The sequence below is a fragment of the Notolepis coatsorum genome (genome assembly GCF_963971535.1).
Source record: "Notolepis coatsorum genome assembly, chromosome: 3".
NCBI classification, from domain to species: Eukaryota; Metazoa; Chordata; class Actinopteri; order Aulopiformes; family Paralepididae; genus Notolepis; species Notolepis coatsorum.
The window spans coordinates 170,180,270-170,204,219 of record NC_140167.1 but is presented as its reverse complement, the minus strand read 5'-3'; the positions used below and the strand labels follow the sequence as shown (position 1 = coordinate 170,204,219).

The window sequence follows — 23,950 nt, the reverse complement described above, 5'->3', positions numbered from 1 at the left end:
CTCATTTGTTGATGAAACAAAACTAACATCAACACAATTGAACACCAAAAGCTGAGTTTAGTCTCGTCGGCGCTGATTTTGTTAGCTTACATGCTAACGTGAATGGAATATGCCAGTATAACAGTATAGCATTGTGGCCTAATGCGAGCCAGGGAAGTGCTGTGCTTTGTAACGCGGCTTCATGTTTTCATCCACTGAGCTGTGAGGCTTCACATGCTTGTTTTTGGTTGAGGTCTGAACTCTCAAATTGCCCATAAATATCGTTTTTGTGGGTATTGTCCAGTTGTTGCTGTGTGGTTTTATCTGCCCAAAATTCAAGCAAGCATGAAAAGCATTACAGTAACGACGTTGTGTGTGTCATTGTGTGTGTATTCCGAATCAGCGCCGCGTCGCACCCAAAAGGGGTGTGTCCGTCTGAGTGAGAACACTCCCCCCCGTCCCCGGGGGCGCCGATTCGACCCCGATTGGTGAGTGAGAAAGGCCCCTTAGACTCCTTACATCCACACTGTCATTATTGTACTGTAAATTACTGCTGTAAAGCACTTTTGGCTGCAATACTTGGGTGCTATACAAATACAGTTTCTTAATAATAATAATAATAATAATAATAATAATAATAATAATAATAATAATAATAATAATAATAATAATAACTGATTCTCATGTTACTGTGGGTAATACCAGGCTTCATGCCTGTTAGTGTGATGTTTTGGTCCGCTCCCTGCCACACGCTCCGTTCCTTTAAGGTACTATGTGATTAATGCATTCCCCGCCACGCGCTCCGTTCCTTTAAGGTGCCGTGTTTGATTGGTGCTTTCCCCGCCACACGCTTTTGGAGCAAGTATCAATCTCATCCCGCAGCTGTCACAGCTTGTAATTAGCGCCCCTGAAGGCTTTATATGCTCAGACCCCCTTACTATTGATGTTGGGTCGTTTTGAATTACACCTGCATATACCTGCTTTCCCCGTCGCTGTTGCTATCTTTTTGCTCTCCAGGATCTTTTGTGGAAAACTGCTGTGGAGAACCTGGTTCCCCGTTCGGAGCTACGCCTCGTAATCTGCCCGCTTCTCGCGTTGCGCTCTGGTGAGTTTTTGGAAGCTGTCTTTTGGATTATACGTTTTTTGTGTGTTTGGTGAACACCGAAGAGATCCTGTTTTTGTTTGTACTGGACTCACCTAATTTTTGTGTTAGATTAACACTGAAGATTAACACTGAAGATACCGTATTGTTTTTTCTCTGGACTCTGCTAACTTGTGTGTGGTACACCGAAGATCAAGTCACTTGGATTTATACTGGATCAGTCACCTCTCTGCCTCTGTGTGTGCGCTGGGCTAACTCTGATTTCTCTCTCTCTCCGTTTCCACTGGGAGTGAAAGCTGGGAGGATCTGCAGAGCCGCTTCAACGTCACTAGCCAATTCCTCACCACTACCTACTGGGAGTATCTGCAGAGCCGCAACAATCTTCACATGCCAGATTCCCCGTTTGTTCAATTGCTGTACTTCATTCCATCTTGTGACTCTGTAAATAAATACGCCCTTGCTTTGGCTAACTCTGAACTTCCTCTCTGTGCCGTTGCGTTTGAGGTCGGTTACAAACCCTAACATTACGACCCAACCGACACAGAGAGGGTCAGAACAGCGTTGGCAGTCCAGATAGAGTTAACCAACGACTACAGCCTACAGCTAGGTGCGGCTGCTGTACAGGAGCTCCGAGAGCAGGTCCTGCCTATTCAGGGGTCCCTTGGCTCTCTGGCTAGCCAGCAGTCTAATATTCTCCTCCAATTACAAGCGCTGAGTAAGACCGTTAACACCTTGCTTGTAACCCCACTTACTTCAGGAGCCTCGGCCGGAGCATCACCCGCAGCCCTGGCAGGTCCCGCGCCTCCCGATCCCGCAACTCGGGAGCCCCGTCTCTCCGAACCACGGTTGTTCGATGGTAACTTCGAGGATTGTGCCACATTCATCATGCAATGTGAGTTGGTTTTTCGTCATCAACCCAGCCGATTCACTTCAAGGGGAGCCCAAGTGGCTTACATGACTAACTTGCTCTCAGGCCGGGCAGCCCAGTGGGTCACTGCCTCCTGGGCAATGGGGGCAGGTTTTTGTTTTTCCTACCCAGACTTCGTGGCTGAGCTCCGCAGGGTTTTCCACCACCCAGCCCGTGGCCAGGACCCTGGAGCCCGGTTGGGTACCTTCCGGCAGGGCAGTGGCGGGGTCACCGACTACGTGCTGGAGTTCAGACTGGCGGCAACGGAGAGCGGTTGGAACGATCAAGCACTTCGTCTCACCTTCATGAGGGGGCTCAACGACGCTGTCAGGGACCAGCTCGCGACCCGTGAGGAACCTGAGTCCCTCGAGGACCTGTTCAGCCTCGCCATTCGCATCGACGGACGCCTCCAGGAGAGAAGACGTGAGAGAACCCGACAGGGACCTCCAGAGGTACTCCAGACCCCCCGTACTCGTGACGGTACTGCGGGCCGCCCTGCTCCCAACACGACTGGTGGCTCTTTTCCCTCCCGTTCGGTGCCCGGGGAGGAACCCATGCAGCTGGGACGTTCTCATCTTAGCCAAGCTGAACGGGAGGCGAGGTTCAGGTCCGGCCTTTGCCTCTACTGCGGTCGGGATGGACACCGTATCGCCAACTGCCCCACCCGGCCAAAAGACCAGGCTCGCCGGGACCCCGGGAGATCCTGGTGAGCCGTTTTTCTCGTTCCCAGAACCGTGCACCACCTAGCCGTCTGATGAGCGTCACCCTGGCCTGGGCGGACCAACGGGCCACGGTGGAGGCACTCATTGACTCGGGGGCTGACGAGAGTTTCCTAGACTTCGAGTTTGCTACCCGGGCCAACATTCCACTTGAGGACCTAGTGAGGCCATTGGAGGTATTCACATTGGACCAACACCGCCTGGCTGACATCACTCAACGCACCTGCCCTGTCCTGCTCACCATTGCTGGTAACCACGTTGAGAGACTCCAGTTTTTTATCACCAGATCCCCTCTTGTCCCAGTAGTCCTGGGCCGGCCCTGGCTCGCGCTGCACGAGCCCCACATCGCCTGGTCCTCCGGTACCATCAGGGGGTGGAGTTCCTCCTGTCATGCCCAGTGTCTTCAGGCGGCGTCCTGTCCCTCGACCCGGAGATCCGTTTGTGAGCCGCCTCCGGACCTCTCGACCATACCCCCCGATTACCACGACCTCATGGAGGTTTTCAGTAAGTCCAGGGCTCAGGCCCTTCCGCCTCACCGGCCTTACGACTGTGCCATCGACCTCCGCTCAGGGGCTCCCCTCCCCGGCAGCCGCCTCTACAGTCTGACCGTCCCTGAGAAGGCAGCGATGGATCAATACATCTCTGAGTCCTTGGAAGCAGGACTCATTCGGCCTTCCTCCTCTCCTGTGGCGGCCGGCTTCTTCTTTGTTGGGAAGAAGGACGGAGACCTTCGACCCTGCATCGACTATCGCCAGCTCAACGAGATCACCATTAAGAACAAGTACCCTCTTCCTCTCATGAACTCCACCTTCGAGCCTCTCACCCAGGCTACCGTCTTTACCAAGCTGGACCTCTGGAGTGCCTACCATCTAGTCCGTATCCGAGAGGGCGATGAGTGGAAGACCGCCTTCAAAACTCCCAGGGGCCACTACGAGTACCTGGTTATGCCGTTCGGCCTCACCAACGCTCCGGCGGTATTCCAGGCGCTCATGAACGACGTCCTTTGTGACATGCTGGAGGAGTTTGTGGTAGTATACCTAGACGACATCCTCATCTTCTCCAAGACCCTCGAGGAACACATCCAGCATGTCCGCCGTGTGCTGGAGCGCCTCCTCCACAATCGGCTCTTCGTCAAGGCGGAGAAGTGCCGTTTCCACTCCGACTCCGTCGATTACCTGGGCTTCATCGTGGAGAGAGGCTTGACCCGAGCTGATCCTCGCAAGATCCGGGCCGTGGAGGAGTGGCCGGAACCCACCTCTCGGAAGGAGTTACAGAGCTTCCTCGGGTTCGCCAACTTCTACCGAAGGTTCATCCGGAACTACAGTCAAGTGGCAGAACCGCTTACCGGGCTGACCTCTCCCGCCCTGCCGTTCGACTGGTCCCCAGCGGCGTGTGCTGCGTTCCGCTCCCTCAAGAAGAGGTTCACTTCCGCCCCGATCTTGCTCCATCCAGACCCCAAGAGACAGTTCATCGTAGAGGTGGATGCTTCGGATACTGGACTGGGAGCTATCTTATCCCAGCGGTCGGCAACAGACCAGAAGGTACATCCGTGCGCCTTCTACTCGCGTTGTTTCCTCCCTGCCGAGAGGAACTATGACATCGGCAATCGGGAGCTGCTGGCGGTTGTGGCTGCCTTGGAGGAGTGGCGTCATTGGCTAGAGGGGGCCGAGGAGCCATTTACCATTTGGACGGACCACAAGAACCTGACGTACATCCGTGCTTCCAAGCGCCTCAATGGCCGGCAGGCAAGATGGGCCAGCTTCCTCAGTCGGTTCGACTTCTCGCTGACTTTTCGCCCTGGTTCCCGCAACACGAAGGCCGACTCCCTGTCCCGGTTACACTCCAAGGGGGCTCCAACCACTGAGGACCCGACTCCCATCCTCCCTGAGGCCAGGGTGGTAGGAGTAGTCACCTTGGGCATCGAGGGGGTGGTAAGGCGTGCCCTACGCTTCCATCGCGCTCCAGGCAATGTACCGGTTCATCGTCTCTTCGTCCCCGACTCGGTCCGGTCCCGGGTCCTCCAGTGGGGCCATACCAGCCGGTTCGCCTGCCATCCGGGCGTTCATCGCACGTTCTCCTTCCTGGCTCGTCGATTCTGGTGGCCCACCATGAGGAACGACGTCAAGGAGTTCGTACTGGCCTGCGCAGTCTGCGCCCGCAGCAAGGCCTCCCACCAGGCACCCTCCGGGCTATTGCAGCCGCTTCCCATTCCGAGCCGTCCTTGGTCACATGTGGCGCTGGACTTCGTCACGGGTCTTCCTTCTTCCCAGGGGAACACGTGCCTACTGACCGTGGTGGATCGGTTCAGCAAGGGGGTTCACCTCGTGGCCCTTCCCAAGCTTCCCTCGGCGGACCTCCGGACATGCCACGTGTTTTGCCTCCACGGTTTTCCCCAGGACGTCGTCTCGGACCGGGGGCCCCAGTTCACTTCCCAGGTATGGCGGGCTTTTTGCAAGGGATTGGGGGCAACGGTCAGTCTTTCCTCTGGTTATCATCCCCAGACTAACGGACAAACGGAGAGGATGAACCAGAGTGTGGAGTCTGCTCTTCGGTGTGTGGCTGCCGAGAGACCAGCTTCTTGGAGCCGTTTCCTTCCCTGGGTCGAGTACTCCATCAACTCCATGGTCAGTTCCGCCACTTCGGTCCTCGGCCAAGAAGCTTAACCCCCGGTTCGTCTGTCCTTTTGAGGTTCTGAAGGTACTCAGTCCGGCGGCGGTGAGTCTTAAGCTTCCTGCGTCCATGCACATTCACCCCGTTTTCCATGTGTCCTGGGTTAAGCCTGTCTCTCTCAGTCCCCTGATGCCTCCTGCTCCGGAACCACCTCCTCCCGAGATGGTGGACGGTCACCCCCAGTGGCAGGTCCGCCGGTTGATGGGCGTTCGACGGCGGGGTCGGGGTTTCCAGTACCTGGTGGACTGGGAGGGGTACGGTCCGGAAGAACGGAGTTGGGTCTCCCGCCAGCTCATCGTGGATCCCGGCCTGATCACCGACTTCCATCGTGCCCATCCGGGCGAGCCAGGTCGGGCTGGTCGCCGGGTGGCTCCCGTGGAGGGGGGGGTACTGTGAGGTTTTGGTCCGCTCCCTGCCACACGCTCCGTTCCTTTAAGGTACTATGTGATTAATGCATTCCCCGCCACGCGCTCCGTTCCTTTAAGGTGCCGTGTTTGATTGGTGCTTTCCCCGCCACACGCTTTTGGAGCAAGTATCAATCTCATCCCGCAGCTGTCACAGCTTGTAATTAGCGCCCCTGAAGGCTTTATATGCTCAGACCCCCTTACTATCGATGTTGGGTCGTTTTGAATTACACCTGCATATACCTGCTTTCCCCGTCGCTGTTGCTATCTTTTTGCTCTCCAGGATCTTTTGTGGAGAACTGCTGTGGAGAACCTGGTTCCCCGTTCGGAGCTACGCCTCGTAATCTGCCTGCTTCTCGCGTTGCGCTCTGGTGAGTTTTTGGAAGCTGTCTTTTGGATTATCAGTTTTTTGTGTGTTTGATGAACACCGAAGAGATCCCGTTTTTGTTTGTACTGGACTCACCTAACTTTTGTGTTAGATTAACACTGAAGATTAACACTGAAGATACCGTATTGTTTTTTCTCTGGACTCTGCTAACTTGTGTGTGGTACACCGAAGATCAAGTCACTTGGATTTATACTGGATCAGTCACCTCTCTGCCTCTGTGTGTGCGCTGGGCTAACTCTGATTTCTCTCTCTCTCCGTTTCCACCGGGAGTGAAAGCTGGGAGGATCTGCAGAGCCGCTTCAACGTCACTAGCCAATTCCTCACCACTACCTACTGGGAGTATCTGCAGAGCCGCAACAATCTTCACATGCCAGATTCCCCGTTTGTTCGATTGCTGTACTTCATTCCATCTTGTGACTCTGTAAATAAATACGCCCTTGCTTTGGCTAACTCTGAACTTCCTCTCTGTGCCGTTGCGTTTGAGGTCGGTTACAAACCCTAACAGTTAGTGTAACAACATTCTCAATTCTTACCACATTACAGTCTGTAGATATTTTGATAAACCACCACGCCGGTAAAAAAAACACTAAATGGATGTTTAGTGTCACACAACTTATTGTTCCCTGAATTCTGAGTTGCGTGTGTGATGTCACTAATAGATCAAACCTGTCATTGTCCAACATGTGGTAACTTGACACCTTTAGCTTCAGCTACACAGACAGCTGAGTAGGGGTTGACATGACTTGAAAGAATATAAGCTGCCGACTTGGAATTCCTGTTAAATTACCTCTGCATCTTGTTCATGGCATCATGAACAGTATCATTCATGTAGGAACAATTTTCGACCCGCCATACATTACTATGGGGTCGTACTTCGGTAGGAAATAGTCCCCAAATGAAACTGTTGACAACAAGGGCTGTGGATTATCTTAAGTAACCGGGTCATGATTTCTGGAAAGAGACATTTTGAATGCCACAAACCGAGCTGTCATTCAGCTCCAGTGTATCACGGAAGATGTTTCCCAAATCACACCCAAACTGTCTGGATGGATACATACTGTAGCACTCCGGGTGAGAGATTAGATTAGATTCACGTGTATTGTCATCATACAGCACAAGTACAGTACAACGAAAAGAAGTTTGGCATCCAACCAGAGTGCACATGTAACAGTACAAGTGCAATAGTAATGTACAATGTACAGGTGTGTACAAAATATGTAAATTAGTACTACTGAGTATAGCGTTGTACAGAGTTGTAGTACTACATATATATATATATATATATATATATATATATATAAAAAAATAAAGGTTAACTGCCCCTTTAACCACAGCGCACTGTGTGTGTATCTATAGTAACCTGGTTGCCAGGGGACACCAGAGGTGTTGCTCTCACCTTGAACTTGTGCTCGTAGCTCTCCAGTGCCTCCATCACCATGCACACCGCCTCCATGGAGCGCTCCAGCCGCCCGTCCACCCCGTTGAACCGGTACATGCTGCCGGACACGTCGGCCAGGACGCGCAGCCGCTTGGGCTTCTGCTGCGGGCTGCCCAGCTGCAAGGGTTTCAATGACCAGTAAGGTGGGATTTAAGAGGAGACTAAGAGGGGCTGTAATGCAGAAAGAGATTGATTTTGGTTGGGTCTAATCTGTGTCTAATGCAGTGGTTCTCAAACTAGGGGTTGTGACCCAAATTGGGGTCGCGGGTAGGTGACAGTGGGGTGGTCGTGCATTGGCAAGTAAAAAAATTATAATAAAAAAAATAAAAACATCTTTATTTTTTTTTAATGTTCTGGCAACATATTCTGGCTAAATATGCCTCGTTTTATAAATGTGTATTGATAACATAGTGCTGTAATTAAAATGTCTAATAAATATGCATGATCAAGTTCAACAACGTGTGCTTTTATTTTGATATTCCTTAATTCCATGTTGAAATTACGCGATACATTAAGCGTGGGGTCCCCAAAAAAATTCCTAAATAAAATGGGGTCGCGGTATGACAAAGTTTGAGAAACCCCTGGTCTAATGAATGGGTTCTTGTGTTGGGTTATGTGTTGATTTGGAATGTCTTTGTCTAGTGGTTATGAGGAGTATTAGTGTATGGAATGTCGTGCTGTTTTTTAGCACGTTTTAGTTTTCTCTGAGATGTCTCCGTTTGTTGTTTTATTGATATTTGTTGTTTTATTGATATTTGATTTGTTCTATTATGTTTGTATATTTGTTATTGTTCTATATTTGTTTGTATGTCTGATTTTGATTTGTTTAATGTTCTATATTTGTTTGTATACATTTTTATGGTGTTTTATTGATTTACTTCGACACACTAGCCGGAGGAGCCGGAATCGAACTGGGAACCATCTGATTTCCAGACGACTGCTCTATCCCCCTTGTCTTTTTTGATTCTCTGATTTGATTCTTATTTATTGTGCCTACTGTATATGTATGAAACTGCTGATGAACTGTGTCTTCGCTGTAAATGAGGGAAACCTCAGTGTCTCACAAGTTTAAATAACGGTTTGAAATGAAATACAGTGTTTTTTTTCATAGACTAGCGTGGGTTAATTCATTGGGTGTGACACAACGATAACTAGAAAGGTGCGCTCAGTGGAGCACACAGCTCCGCCAGGCGCCGTGATATATCTTTGTAATTTCTATGATGAATATCTGTCAGATTGTGACAGATTGTATTCTCAAGGTGTTTCTCTGGTTCCATAGGTTATGAAATTGGCCTACTTTGGTTTGCATCATATTAAATGCCTGCCTGCCTTTAGAAATGCAAGCTGAGGCCACAATGAGACACAAAAAGCAGACATTCCAGTGAGTTAACTATACCAGTACATGGAGGTCAACGTTCTCTGATCAGATTTTTGTGATCACGTTTTTTTTTCTATAATTCAACTTGGAGGCATGGCTTTGACTATACAGATTGTTATTTGTGCAGAACTGATCATACTTTCTTTCTTTGACCTGCCTTTTTTTTTTTTTTAAGACCTTCGTTTTGTCCGAATCTGCCCTGTAGTTTGCGAGATTAGCTACGGATAGATAGACAGACACACGCGTGACTGAATGTATGATTTCCCGTGCCGTGTAGGCTACCGCCTTGTGGAGTTAATGTGTCACCTCTCTAACCAGGGTTTCATCACGTTTTCATCACCTTCAGCCAGAGACCAGAGATATTCAACGGCCTCTGAATGAGGTGGAAAAACATGACGCATTATTCTGGTTAAAGAGTGTGTACAGTATGTGTGTATGATTAGTGTGGGAACCATGGCTATATAGTGTGTGTGTGTGTGTGTGTGTGTGTGTGTGTGTGTGTGTGTGTGTGTGTGTGTGTGTGTGTGTGTGTGTGTGTGTGTGTGTGTGTGTGTGTGTGTGTGTGCTGTGTGTTGTGTGTTCTGTGTGTGTGTGTGTGTGTGTGTGTGTGTGTGTGTGTGTGTGTGTGTGTGTGTGTGTGTGTGTGTGTGCATAAGAACCTGGGGGATGACAGCAAACTGTGAGTGATCCAACCAGAGAATGTGGGTGAAATATGAATCTCACACCCACACACACACCACAGTATCTCACAAATACACACGCACACGCACACGCACACACACACACACACACACACACACACACACACACACACACACACACACACACACACACACACACACACACACACACACACACACACACACACACACACACACACACACACACACACACACACACACACACACACACACACACACACACACACACACACACACACACACACACACACACCTACCTCTGGCTCCAGCTCCACTCTGCGTTTATAAATGGCCTTCTCTCCGGTCAGTCCATCGATGATCTTGGCGTCGTCCAGTTCTCCTAGTGCCTGGTTCTTTAGCCACTGACGTTCCTTGCCTTTAGCCTGAAAACACACACACACACACACACACACACACACACACACACACACACACACACACACACACACACACACACACACACACACACACATTTTCATAGTACGCAGATTGCCATGTACATACTCTAGTGTTAATTTTGGCAGCTATTTTCATTTTAGTTTTAGTCATGTGTCAAGTGCTCCTTTTTCGTTTTCATCATATTTAGTCATCTTCATTTATTTTTCGTTTAGTCAGTTTTAGTCAGCTAAATGTCTGAGCATTTTAGTCTTAGTCAGTTTTTGTCTCAATTTTGTCTTTTTTGTTTTAGTCTAAATTTAGTCGATGAAAACGACAGAAATAGTCAACATGGAACATATTCTGATTTAAATTGCGTATTTATTTTTTAACCTAGGGGAATCTGAGTCGGCGGTACAAGTGATACACAGGAAGGGTGCGCTGTCGATCTGTGAATGGAGAAATAACTTAATAAGACACATTATCTCTTCTTGCCTTGCTCAGCTGGCAGCAGTTTATTTGATAAATATTAAATAACAGTAACAGCAGTAACAGTGTAACAACACTAACTAACTAACTAACAGGATACTGTGTTGTAAACAAACACACAGTACAGTAGTTGAGTAGATAGTAATAGTAGTGTGTATAGTACACACAGTAGCAATCTGATTGCAATCTGCTTGCATAAAAACATATAAAATGATAAATCACATTTTGAGGTTGGTGTAAAGTGCCACATGGTGATGGAAGAGGTCTGGTTAGGGGTTAGATTTAGAGGTGGTCTAGGTTTGGTTAGGGGTTAGAGTTAGAGATGGTCTAGGTCTGGTTATGGCCCCTATTAACCAGACCTAGACCACCTCTGACTCTGACATCTCCATAAATGTTCAGGGGGGAGGGATAAGTGCTTACCCTACAGACCCCAAGAAGTGCTGTATATTCTGTATTGTTTAATATAAATGCATTTTTTATTCCAATCCCGATTTGTATTTGAGATTCCCAAATCCCATCGGACTTGACTTCTTCGTGTCCCTCAATGAGTATAATACCAGCATTCAACTGTATGTGCCACAGCGGTTTCTATCATCATCATCATCACCACCCACGCTATGCATAAAATATAGGTCCGCGGAGAGGCACGCTGAGGAGGCAGTGCAAACTGCAATGGAATATGGGGCATCTCTCTCTCTTTACCTGATATTTTGATTCTATCCTGACATTTTTCAGTTGGAAGGGCAGTCTATATGCGTAACGGTAAAAAAAATAAAGGGCACTTTTTTTATGAGGCTCAAAAAGGCAGGTGCTCAAGCACCCCTTGGGCTCTATGTGTGCACGTGCCTGGTACTAGTAGTAGTACACACTGATTGCAATCTGCTTGCATAAAAACATTATATAAAATCACATTCTGAGGTCAGTGTTAAAGTGCCACATGGAAGAGGTCTGGTTAGTGGTTAGAGTTAGAGGTGGTCTAGGTCTGGTTAGGGTAACTTAGGGGTAGTTAAGCATTCATTATAATTTATTATTATTATTTAGATAGATGGATGTAAAGGGCTAGACCAACTCTGGTCTGGTTATACTGATCCGATAACAGTGCATACATTTAAAAACAAAAACAAAAATGATATTATATAAATTATAAAACTTTTTTTTTCTTTTCTTTTTTACAGCTACTGTTTTATTATACAGTTTTTTTTGTAATAACTAGAAAGTAATGGTATTTATTCAACAACAGGTGATTGTATAGATTAGTATTAGTATCATTAATTGACAACTATGCTCAATGAGTTCACCCACGGAAAGGTTGTTGGCACAATGGTTCCGCACGGACGTTATACGTTGTTGCACTTGCTACCAGAAGGCTCCGTTTAGGTTAGCTACTGTAGTAGCAGAGGCTCTGTTGTGATTTTTAATGCAAAATAAATATTCAACATTCTCTTTTGAGACTCCGCCTCAGACTCTTATCATTTGGCACTAAAAGCTAAACATTGACACCTCACCAGTATGCGTCTATACTTTCCACAAGCAACTTGTCCTTCCGCGTTCCCGTTTTGCGCTCTGATTGGCCACGCTCCTACGCTATTACGCCCCCCTTATCTACGCCAGTTATCTACGTAAGTAGAGAGTTGGCATTGCACTCAACCGATTCATTAAACACAATACACCATCCAACCAGAGTGGGAGCGCACACACAAAAGCACAGAGTGGGAGCGCACACACAAAAGCACACACGCATGATATCTGATTTATTAATGCCAAATAATGGACGACGACCGCAATTGGCACTTGAAAAGTGTAAATGATGGATTAGTCCAGTGCTTCTCAAACTTTTTCTGTCCGGCCCCCCTTTGGCGGACCAAAATATTTTGGGCCCCCCCCCCCCCCCCCTCGCCCCAACAAAATAGTCATGAAATGGGCCATGTTTAAATTGATTGAAATAACACCAATATCGTGACCTTTCAAATTGACAACACCTTCCCTCGTGAAACAGCACTGCAGAATGGTCAGCTCCCATCTCCTCACACAGCGCAGAGAACAGGCGCGCTTTCAGGGGTCGGGTTTTGATGAAATTTACCACATTTATAACTTCTGTCAAAACCTCACTCAGCTCAGGGCTAAGCTGTCTTGACGCTGGCTCCTCTCTGTGAATTTACAGTGCGTCCATTGCGCGTTTTGGCGAGACCCCCTTGATGAGCGCCTGTAGCCCCCTCCTTTTCCCTGCCATGGCCTGCGCACCGTCAGAGCAAAAGCCCACACAGTTCTCCCATTTCAGTCCATGTTCTGTCAGGTAACTGTCAATAATTTTGAAAAGCTCATCAGCTGTCGCTCTGTTTTTGACATATTTGCAAAACAGCAGATCTTCACTCAGTGACTGGGAATTTACAAAGCAAACATAGGAAATAAGCAAACAGTCTTTATTGCTGTCAGTCTTTGACAAGGCAACACGCATGTCATCCTCAAGGCTCAACTTGGCCCTATATTTTGTTTTCAGAGCTGTCATGGATAAAAAGCCAGCTTCACACAGATATGTGGTGCTGAATGGTATCAACACCTTAACTGCTGCATCATGAGATACTTGGTACTCAGCACCACACTCTGAAACTAACTCTCCAGGTGGTATCAGATGAGATTTCAATGAGTTCTTCCAAGAGTTTGGATGGAGATGTGTCAGGAAGCTTTGTCTCAATGTTGTCCAGAGTAACTTGGTGATCCTTTTCTGTGTTTTATTAAATAATTATTTTCAGATTTTGAGAAATGGTCAAACTTATCCAAATATGGCAACAGATAGCACTTTAGTGATAATTTTCTGTAATCCAAAAAAAAGATTATTTTAGTTTTTTAATCTCTCTTTTAATCTCTGTCATGCCTCTGCGCTCCCCCTGGGGGGCGCACCCCACACTTTGAGAAACACTGGATTAGTCCGTAACAATTCATGACAGCTTGTATAGCTCAACTGGTTAGTGCCCTGCCTGTGGACCATATGGTCCCCGGTTCGAATCTCTTGCTTACTTTTTTTTCCCCGTAACGTTAAATAATCTATCCACTCTGGTGTCCCAAAAAGGACAATAACACCACCTTATGCATACTGCACCTTATGTGAATACTGTGATACTGTGAATACTGTATATTGCAGTTGGTTAGATAGTCAATTCTATTGACTTATTTGTTTACACTGCTTGTGTTGTTTGCACTACCTGTGTACCCCCCCCCCATGCTGCTATGATGCCTGAATTACCCCAAGGGGATCAATAAAGGAATATCTTATCTTATCAACCAGAGTGGATACATTTATTAACGTTACAGAAAAAAAATAAGTATCCAAGAGATTCGAACCGGGGACCATATGGTACACAGGCAGGGGACTAACCAGTTGAGCTATAGAAGCTGTCATGAATTGTTACTGACTAATCCATCATTTACACTTTTCAATTGCAGGGCTGTACGTTAACTTTTTTTGCACATAGCACTGGTGCTACAGAGGTTGATAGTTTTGTAGCACAGGCCAAAATCTTGTAGCACGAGAATAAAACGTCTCTAAAATCTCTAAAAACAACCACAAGTAGTGCAGTTCATTACTTAAATAGGTATGTGACTGGCAAGGGACATGCATCTTGCATACAGGGCACACAAAATCCAAACTTTAACAAGAAATGCTTTTAGACAAATTCTTTCTTTATTTGCCCATAATGTAAAACAAAAAGAACAAGGACATAACCATATAACCGATATGAAGCAGTCCGAGACCAGGCAGCGCTGGTGTGGACTCAGATTACAGGGAAAGCTAGAAACCAACCTAGAAACACCTAGAAACCAACATAACAAATAGATATAATGCATACAAACACCTGTGTACATATTTGTGGAACCAAATAAATAAATGTATTATTATTATTATTATTATTATTATTATTATTATTATTATTATTATTATTATTATTATTATTATTATTATTATTATTATTATTATTATTATTATTATAATTATTTGTGTGTGTGTGTGTGCACTGCACACGTGTCACAGTTCCAGCATCATGTCTGCTGGCCACTTTTTCAGATACACACACACACACACACACACACTATTGCATTAATCAGAACTAAGTACAAGGAACTCTGCATGAATGAAAAGGGCTTTATAAATAAAATGAATTATTATTATTACCTTATTTGCATATTGTCTCGTTATTAGATAGATAGATAGATTGATTGATAGATAGATAATTAATACTTTATTGATCCCGGAGGGGAATTTAAGTAGCCATACGATGGAGTTCTTTTTACAGAGTAAAATTAGCGGCTTAAATTTAGTGAACAGCATTTCTTCCTTGGCGATGCAATATGCCACATTCATCTTAAACGTTACCTCACGGAGATCAGCATCATCCGCTCTGGTCGTCTGTTTACTCAGCGAGTGCAAGAGGGTGCCGGCCCGCTCAGGGGTTTGTTAGCGTTGAAGGCATCCCGGGCAAGAATGTGTCGATGGGACGTATTGTGTTTATTAATGTTATCCCTTTTTAGGATATTGTTACCCGCGACATAGGGATTCTCTGATCGGATCTTTTCCGGAGTCTCCCGGCACCAGTGACAGAATAATAATAGCTGCTCTTCCTCGTTAAAAATTAGCCACGGAAAGTCATTTTTCCACTCCGCGTTATATCTGTAAACCTTAATCTTCTCCTTCTCCTGTCTCGTTTCTATTAACGGTGGTCCCTCTCGGGCTCGTTTGGGGTTTTGTACTTCTTTTGGATTTAAAACCTTAAAAAAGCGCTTCATCTTGTCAGAAACTGTCTCAGTCACTGTACATTGAGCTCGCACCTGGCTGCTGGCTCGCGAGTCGCGGGGATATTGTTCGCTAGGGATTATGGGATTTGGTGTTTTGATATGGACTCTACGCGAGACAGGACGTTGTTTTTGATCGCACGAGACTACAAGTACCAAGTGGATAGCGTGGCGCTGTGGTCCATTTATATACGTCACACTTTTTTTTTTTTTTTTGCTTGGCGACGGGCCATCGCACCCGTGCTAGTGAAGTCAATTCATTCATCGCACAGACTGACGTCAGTGTCGCACGTGCGATATATATCTCGCACCGTACAGCCCTGAATTGCCAATTGCGGTCGTCGTCCATTATTTGGCATTAATAAATCAGATATCATGCGTGTGTGCACTCTCGGGCTGACTCGTTAAGCCTTTCCTACGCATATTCATTTCTGGAGCATTTCTTTATCCACTCTGGCGTGATGGTGTATTGTACTCGCAAATCGCTTCCTGTTGAATGAATCGGTTGAGTGCAATGCCGACTCTCTACTTACGAGGGGGGCGTAATAGCGTAGGTCAGTGGCCAATCAGAGCGCAAAACGGGAACGCGGAAGGACAAGTTGCTTGTGGAAAGTATAGACACTGTCCGCATTATGTCATTAATCGCGTGCATGTGTGGGAGAGGTCGATCAGTTAGCCACGTTAGCGTGAGCTACTGTAGCAGTTAATGTGAGCTAGATGGAAAGACAAACAATGTAACGTTACTGGTGAAAAAGTGATTTACCTTGGAATACTCTTTGCCAACTTGCTGTACTTTGCTTGCAGGTCTGCAGCTGGATTATGAATAGTCCCAACTTTAGCCAAGGTAACGTTAAGCTAAAACTAGCTTTTCAGATAGCTCTTCAGCTAATGCTAATAACAGAGCTCCCCGTCACACTGCTCTGTCGGGACGATGGCATAATAATAATGTGAATTATTCGAAAAGTTATAATTATTTTGTCTCGTCTTGTTTTAGTCAACAATATCAACATACATGAAGAGAAATTTCGTCCTGGTTTTTGTAAATAAAATTTTTGTGTCCTCAGTTGTGGTCAACGATATTTAATTAAGTATTTAGTCACGTTAGTGTCACATGGCCTTCAATAACGTGACGTCACGTCTCGTTGTCGTCATGAAAAAAAGCTTTGTTGACGAACATCTTTAGTCATAATTTTCGTTGACAAAATTAACATTTGTAATTGGCTAGGGTGGCCGGGTAGCGCAGCGGACTAAGCGTCTGTATACCACCTGTATACAGACAGTGGGATCGAATCCAGCTGCGGTGCCTCCGGCTTGGTCGGCCGTCCATACTGACACAATTGGCAGTGTCAGCGGGTGGGAAAGCCGGTGGGGTGGGTCCTGGTCATTGTAAACAGCGACTCCTACAGTTCGGTCGGGGTGCCTGCACAGCGAGGGAAGGATCTGAGGGAGGTAGTGTGACCCTTCCACACGTTACACTCCCACAGTGAGAGTCCGCGCTGCCAGGTGAAAAGAAGCGGTGGGCTGGCTACTACACATGTGTCGGAGGAAGCATGTGATAGTCTCGGCCCTCCCAGACCAACGGTAGGGGGTAGAGTGCGGAACGACCAGGAAGGGGATTGGGAATTGGCATAACGACTAACATTAGGAGGGGAGAAAAACGGAAAAAGGAGGGGGAAAAGATAATACAAAAAATAAAGAATTGTGATTGGCTGCTAGGAGTGGGTGGAGCCATAAAGCAGAGTGGACAGTGTGAAGTGTAAACCTAACTTCAACTCCTAATTTGACATTTTATTTGATCTGCATTGATTTGAAGTTTACTCTTGGTTCTCTCTACGTGCCGAGTACGTTTCATGACCCTAAGCATCCAAGAGGTCACTTTGAAAGCGTTATCTGGATATCTGGATAATATATTCTGAAAGAATGATGAAAAGTGTAGCCTACTGTACTCCAAAAGTACAGATTGTTTTGGAGATTGAAGGTATTCATCACACAGTGGTGACAGAGTCAGTTACAGGTGGGTAGAGGTTAGAGGGAGAAAGCTAAAGCTAACGGCAACAGTAGAATGCAAGCACACACACCTGAAACAAACACATTCCCCAAGTCCACAAACAGTCCACACAACTGAATGTGTAATACAGTTACTGTGCCTTATTTTTCTACTTTATTTATTAATTGTGGGGGGACTAGCAAAGTAATATTTCCATTGTGTCTATTTAACTGTGCATATGACAAATAAATATCTTGAATCTTGAATCTATGCATGCATGCGTGTGTTTTCGTGTTCAACGTTAACTATTGTGCAACATTATACACTGTACTTAAATAAGTTGCAGGAAATTACAGCAGATGGCTTTTCTATATAGCAAATGTTTTGTCTCCACCCACAGACTCCACAGACCACCCCCCCTAGCTGAGACTCAGCCCCCCTCCGGACCACCCCCTAGCTGAGACTCAGCCCCCCTCTGGACCACCCCCTAGCTGAGACTCAGCCCCCCCTAGGACCACCCCCTAAGACACACACACACACACACACACACACACACACACACACACACACACACACACACACACACACACACACACACACACACACACACACACACACACACACACACACACACACACACACACACACACACACACACACACACACACACACACACACACACACACACACACAGAGCAAAAGAGACAGGACACTGTGGCTGTTCTGTTCTGACCTTCTTTTCTCTGTCTCAGTGTCTCATGCACCTGCTCCCCGAGGAGAGGAGCGGGGAGGGAGGGAGGGAGGGAGGGAGGGAGGGAGGGAGGGAGGGAGGGAGGAGGAAGGGAGGGAGGGATGAGGGAGGGAGGGATGAGGGAGGGAGGGATGAGGGAGGAGAGACACACACACAGGAGCATCACTTTCTCCCCCTCCCGTCATCCCCAGAGGAAAGAAGGGAAGACCGGAGGAGAGACAAAAGAAAGAACAGAATCCTCCTGTAGGACGTAAACACTCTCCCTCCACTCTGTTGGACGACCAGGTGACGGTGTTACGCCTCTCTTTCACACAACGTGTTTACACGTGTCAGAGAACACGGAGTACAGGTGGTGATGTCACACAACGTGTTTACACGTGTCAGACAGGGCTGTACACTGCGATCATCTCGTCGCAAATTGCCCCCTAATCTGGCCGGTGCGAGTGGAAAATATCATCTGGGGGCAAGCTTGCGAGTAGTGATTGCAACCCTTCATTCGCATTTCACTCCTAAATTAATCCATACAAATTGGATAAAACATTAGCCTACAACCAGGGCATAATGTTGCGGTTGTAATTTCATTAGACAGACCAGCGCGGACCTTTAATAACATGCAATTTGATTGACACGAGCAATGGGCTAACGTTAGCTGCTATCCACGGTATCCATTAGGATTATGCTAAGCTAACTAGCGTTAGCTGCTGCTAACCCTGGACACCAGTCAAAGCGGACTCCACAACACTAGTTCCATTCGGGAGGAAAGGGGGTGGGTTATATTGACAACGCTTGACAACAGAAGTTTAAACATAACTTCATATTTATTAGTTATTCGTTTCTGTTACTCTATATCATCCACTTTCCATCTCCGTCTGTTAAACGCTTCCTGTTTACATTCGAGTGTGACGTCATCACCTACGGCAGCTTAGACGATCAAAACGCGAACCAAGAACAAAACCCGGGGGGGGGGGGGCTGGCTCTCTCATTCGTTCTCGCCCCCTCTCTCTCTCTCTCTCTCTCTCTCGCTCTGATTGATTGAAAACTTTATTAACAGATTGCAGAATGGGTACAATACAGTACAGCTCTCTCTACATTCAATGATTTAAAGTAGCCAAACGTTACAGACAGTATAAATACTAACTGGATAGTTGATGATATAAACATTTAATTTCATTATCTGAAATATTCTAAAATCATTAAGTCTGCTATAAGCCATTATCCCTTTGTGTGTGTGATTATTATTTTCTCACAGTAGTGTGTGTGTATATGTATATGTGTGTGTGTGTGTGTTTGGCTAAAGTGGATAGAAAACACAGTACTGTGCAAAAAAAAGGCACCCAAAAGTTTTTATATAAATGGTCTTGGATGTAAATACATTTTTTATTAGTGTGTCAGTAGACTACTCTTAGTACATTTTCATTAAATTATTTTTTAAAGCATCTTCATGGTTTAATAATGCAAACATATGTTGCAGGGACTTATTATAATCATCATATTGGCATGACTGTATGCATCAAAGGGTTAAATCCAGCATTTTTAAGTGCTTTAGAGGAAATGTCAAAATATTGCGATATATATCGTGTATCGTGATATGGCCAAAAAATATCGCAATATCATTTAGAGGCCATATCGCCCAGCCCTACTATAATGGTAAAATAGTTATTTAAAAATGTGCCCCTAAAAAATATTCTTTGCCCCTAAATTTCTCATTTAGGGGCAAGTGTGCCCCTAGTGAAAAAGCTTAGCGTACAGCCCTGTCAGAGAACACAGAGTACAGGTGGTGACGTCACACAACGTGTTTACACGTGTCAGAGAACACGGAGTACAGGTGGTGACGTCACACAACGTGTTTACACGTGTCAGAGAACACAGAGTACAGGTGGTGATGTCACACGTGTCAGAGAACACGGAGTAGAGGTGGTGATGTCACACGTGTCAGAGAACACAGAGTACAGGTGGTGACGTCACACAACGTGTTTACACGTGTCAGAGAACACGGAGTACAGGTGGTGACGTCACACAACGTGTTTACACGTGTCAGAGAACACGGAGTACAGGTGGTGACGTCACACAACGTGTTTACACGTGTCAGAGAACACAGAGTACAGGTGGTGACGTCGCACAACGTGTTCACACGTGTCAGAGAACACGGAGTAGAGGTGGTGATGTCACACGTGTCAGAGAACACAGAGTACAGGTGGTGATGTCACACAACGTGTTTACACGTGTCAGAGAACACAGAGTACAGGTGGTGATGTCACACAACGTGTTTACACGTGTCAGAGAACACGGAGTACAGGTGGTGATGTCACACAACGTGTTTACACGTGTCAGAGAACACGGAGTAGCCTACAGGTGGTGATGTCACACGTGTCAGAGAACACAGAGTACAGGTGGTGATGTCACACGTGTCAGAGAACACGGAGTAGAGGTGGTGATGTCACACGTGTCAGAGAACACAGAGTACAGGTGGTGACGTCACACAACGTGTTTACACGTGTCAGAGAACACGGAGTACAGGTGGTGACGTCACACAACGTGTTTACACGTGTCAGAGAACACGGAGTACAGGTGGTGACGTCACACAACGTGTTTACACGTGTCAGAGAACACGGAGTACAGGTGGTGATGTCACACAACGTGTTTACACGTGTCAGAGAACACGGAGTAGCCTACAGGTGGTGATGTCACACGTGTCAGAGAACACAGAGTACAGGTGGTGATGTCACACGTGTCAGAGAACACGGAGTAGAGGTGGTGATGTCACACGTGTCAGAGAACACAGAGTACAGGTGGTGACGTCACACAACGTGTTTACACTAGGGATGTGCATCTCCATCACTGAGGCCGATGCGATGCGCATCTCGATACGTTGCCAACGATACGATACATTAACGATACATTTGAAGCACCGGGCGATGCGATACGATTCACCCCTGTTGAGATACAGTTAACTGTTCGATACGATTTCATTCAACATAATGCGATTCGGGGCGATACGATGCGATTCAGCACAATGCAAAATAATGATAAAATGTTATGGTATGACAGAGGATTTGGTTGTATTCCATATGCAGCTTATTATTATTAAAAATAAAAGAATCTACTGTAAAACAATTTATATAAAAACTCTTGGGTGCCTAAGACTTTTGCACAGTACTGTGTTTTCTATCCACTTTAGCTAAAAACACACACACACAATTTATATATACACACTACTGTGAGACAATAATAATCACACACAAAGGGATAATGGCTTATAGCAGACTTAATGATTTTATAATATTTCAGGTAATGAAATTAAATGTTTATCATCAACTATCCAGTTAGTATTTATATTGTAACAATATACCCCCACCCCCCCCCCCCCCCTTTCCTCACTAATGGAACTGGTGTTGCGGAGTCACGTTAGTTGGTTAGATAGTTTAGTGTTAGCTGAGCGGCTAACAGCGGCTAACGTTAGCCAGTTGTCTCCTCGACTTCCACTGTTTGTTGATAACTGTGACGCGGCTCTCGCCTTCCGTAGTAGCGAAGCAAAGATAGTCTCTGCTGCTGAGTGCTGACAGAAGTGGATGAGAGGAAATGATAGGAATGAATCGGTTTTGACCGATGCAAAGACGCTACAATATCGCAAGTTCAACCTGAATTGTAGCCGATGCGCACTTTTTCCACCGGTGCACTCGCATCTTGAAGGTTTATGGAATCTTAACATCACTAGTGTACACGTGTCAGAGAACACAGAGTACAGGTGGTGACGTCACACGCAGTGCATGTGTCGCACGCTCTCACCATTAATAAGCACCATAGGCGTACTGTAGGTGATAAGGGGGCGTTGCAGGGGACATGTCCCCCTCAGTATAGAGAAGAGCTAAATATGTCCCTCTCAAAAAATATAGCTAATATGAAAGACAACCCCCTCCCCAAAAGAGATAAAGAATAAGGAGGTCAAAACATTTATATATCCTTCTTACCTATAACTATAGAATAAATATGTGAAAGCGATACAGAATGCCTGAGAGCCTTACTGCATTATATTCCATTATATTTGTGTCAGCGGGTTCCTGACTGTTGTCTCTTCCTTTACATAAATAAATGAATCTGCATGAATTGGTGTAGAAAAGTACAACGGGAAGTGAAGCGTTTGACACCCCCGCCCCAAGTTGAAACCAAACCTACGCCCTTGATAAGCACTGACAATAGATGTGTGTGTGTGAGTGTGTGTCCGTGAGTGTGTGTCCGTGTGTGTGTGTGTGTGTGTGTGTGTGTGTGTGTGTGTGTGTGTGTGTGTGTGTGTGTGTGTGTGTGTGTGTGTGTGTGTGTGTGTGTGTGTGTGTGTGTGTGTGATACAATCAGCTTGTCACGACCGTTGCTATTGAATCCAAGCCTTGGGGGCGTGTGGAGTGAACAAAATGTACCACGGCGGGAAAAGTACTGTATGTGTTAAGTGTGTACTGTACAGTATGTGTCCGGGGAGGGGGAGGGGTCTCCAGATCTGGCAACCGGCTCCATTGTTAAAGAGGTAAGTATATATTGAGAGGGGGGGGGGGGGAGATTACCCAGGGGGCTGTGAAGCGGATGCCAACAATACTGTATCATTTCACTGGAAGCCTGCCCGCTCCACTGTGTGTGTGTCTGTCTGTGTGTGTATGTACATGCGTGTGTGTTGTATGAGTGTGTGTGCGAGGGCCACGCCTCCCTATGTGTGAATCAGTCAGCGGCTATGATAAAATACCACATGGATTCATAGCGTTGTGTGTGTGATTGTTGTAATCTTCTGTCATCTTTACAGTCGGATGAGGAGCTCATTAACCAGAGCGAAAACAAACAATGACACGGGTCTGAGGTTCAAAGCCAAGTGGAGCTCAGCCAAACACCTGGATGTCACGCACACACACACACCTACACACACCTACACACACACACACACACACACACACACACACACACACACACACACACACACACACACACACACACACACACACACACACACACACACACACACAAACTCACCCACACACACTGACAGGCACGAATACAAAAGCATATGTGCACACATAACCTCACACCTGGAGTGTGGAATAATAGAGCCAGGCTTAACGTCTCTGCTCTGTAATCATTCTCATGTGCGTGATTTTCCACTCCTCTCTCTCTCTCTCTCTCTCTCTCTCTCTCTCTCTCTCTCTCTCTCTTCTCTCTCTCTCTCTCTCTCTCTCTCTCTCTCTCTCATACCATCATACTCCAGAGACAGTTATTCTACGTCCGTCTCCCAGAACATAATCCTCCTAAGCCCAAAAAGCTAAAAGCGAGATATTCAACTAGAAACGAGTGCATTCAAAAACCGCCCCGGTCTACCTTAACAGACGTTACCGATCAATCGCACCGATCGGACTGCGGTGGGACGTGACCTCGTCGGTTATTATAATCGCAGATGGATCTTCGCAATCAATATGGGTTTGATAGTGAAATACAGAGTACAAAGTACATGTAGGTTAAAATGAGCTTTGGCTGAGAGGAGTGTTTTCCAGTGGTCACCTGGGAGACCCTGAGGGAGAGATGGAGACACTGAGCTGAGGAGTAGAGAGGGTGGGGGCTGTGGTGAGTGGAGGATGGTGTTGTTTGTGTAGTGTGACAGTGGAAGGAGTGTTTCAGTCTAAAACTCAAGTGTTTTTGTAGCTGCTGGGAGAGAGCTGCCTTTTTATGGCCTGGCTTCATTCATCTCTCTCCCCCCTCTGTCTATTTTTCTCTCTCTCTCCCCCTCTCTTTCTCTCCCTCTCTCTCTCTCCATTTCTTTCTCTCTCTCTCCCCCTCTCCTATTTCTCTCTCTCCATCCCTCTCTCTAACCCCCCCTCTCTCTCCCCCTCTCAGAGACACACAGAC

The 23,950-nt window shown here is 46.5% G+C and overlaps 1 protein-coding gene across 1 annotated transcript in view; it reads right to left on the bottom strand.

Moving 5' to 3' along the window:
* LOC311226053 (von Willebrand factor A domain-containing protein 8-like) overlaps window positions 1-23,950 on the bottom strand; it is a gene marked incomplete at its 5' end in the record, with an annotated part of 61,666 nt that overhangs the window by 18,192 nt on the left and 19,524 nt on the right. Inside the window, 3 exons of the mRNA XM_084311432.1 lie at window positions 7,566-7,724; window positions 9,944-10,069; window positions 23,606-23,615. Of these exons, the coding sequence (XP_084167558.1) occupies window positions 7,566-7,724; window positions 9,944-10,069; window positions 23,606-23,615 (295 nt within the window). The remainder of the gene's footprint in view (window positions 1-7,565; window positions 7,725-9,943; window positions 10,070-23,605; window positions 23,616-23,950) is intronic.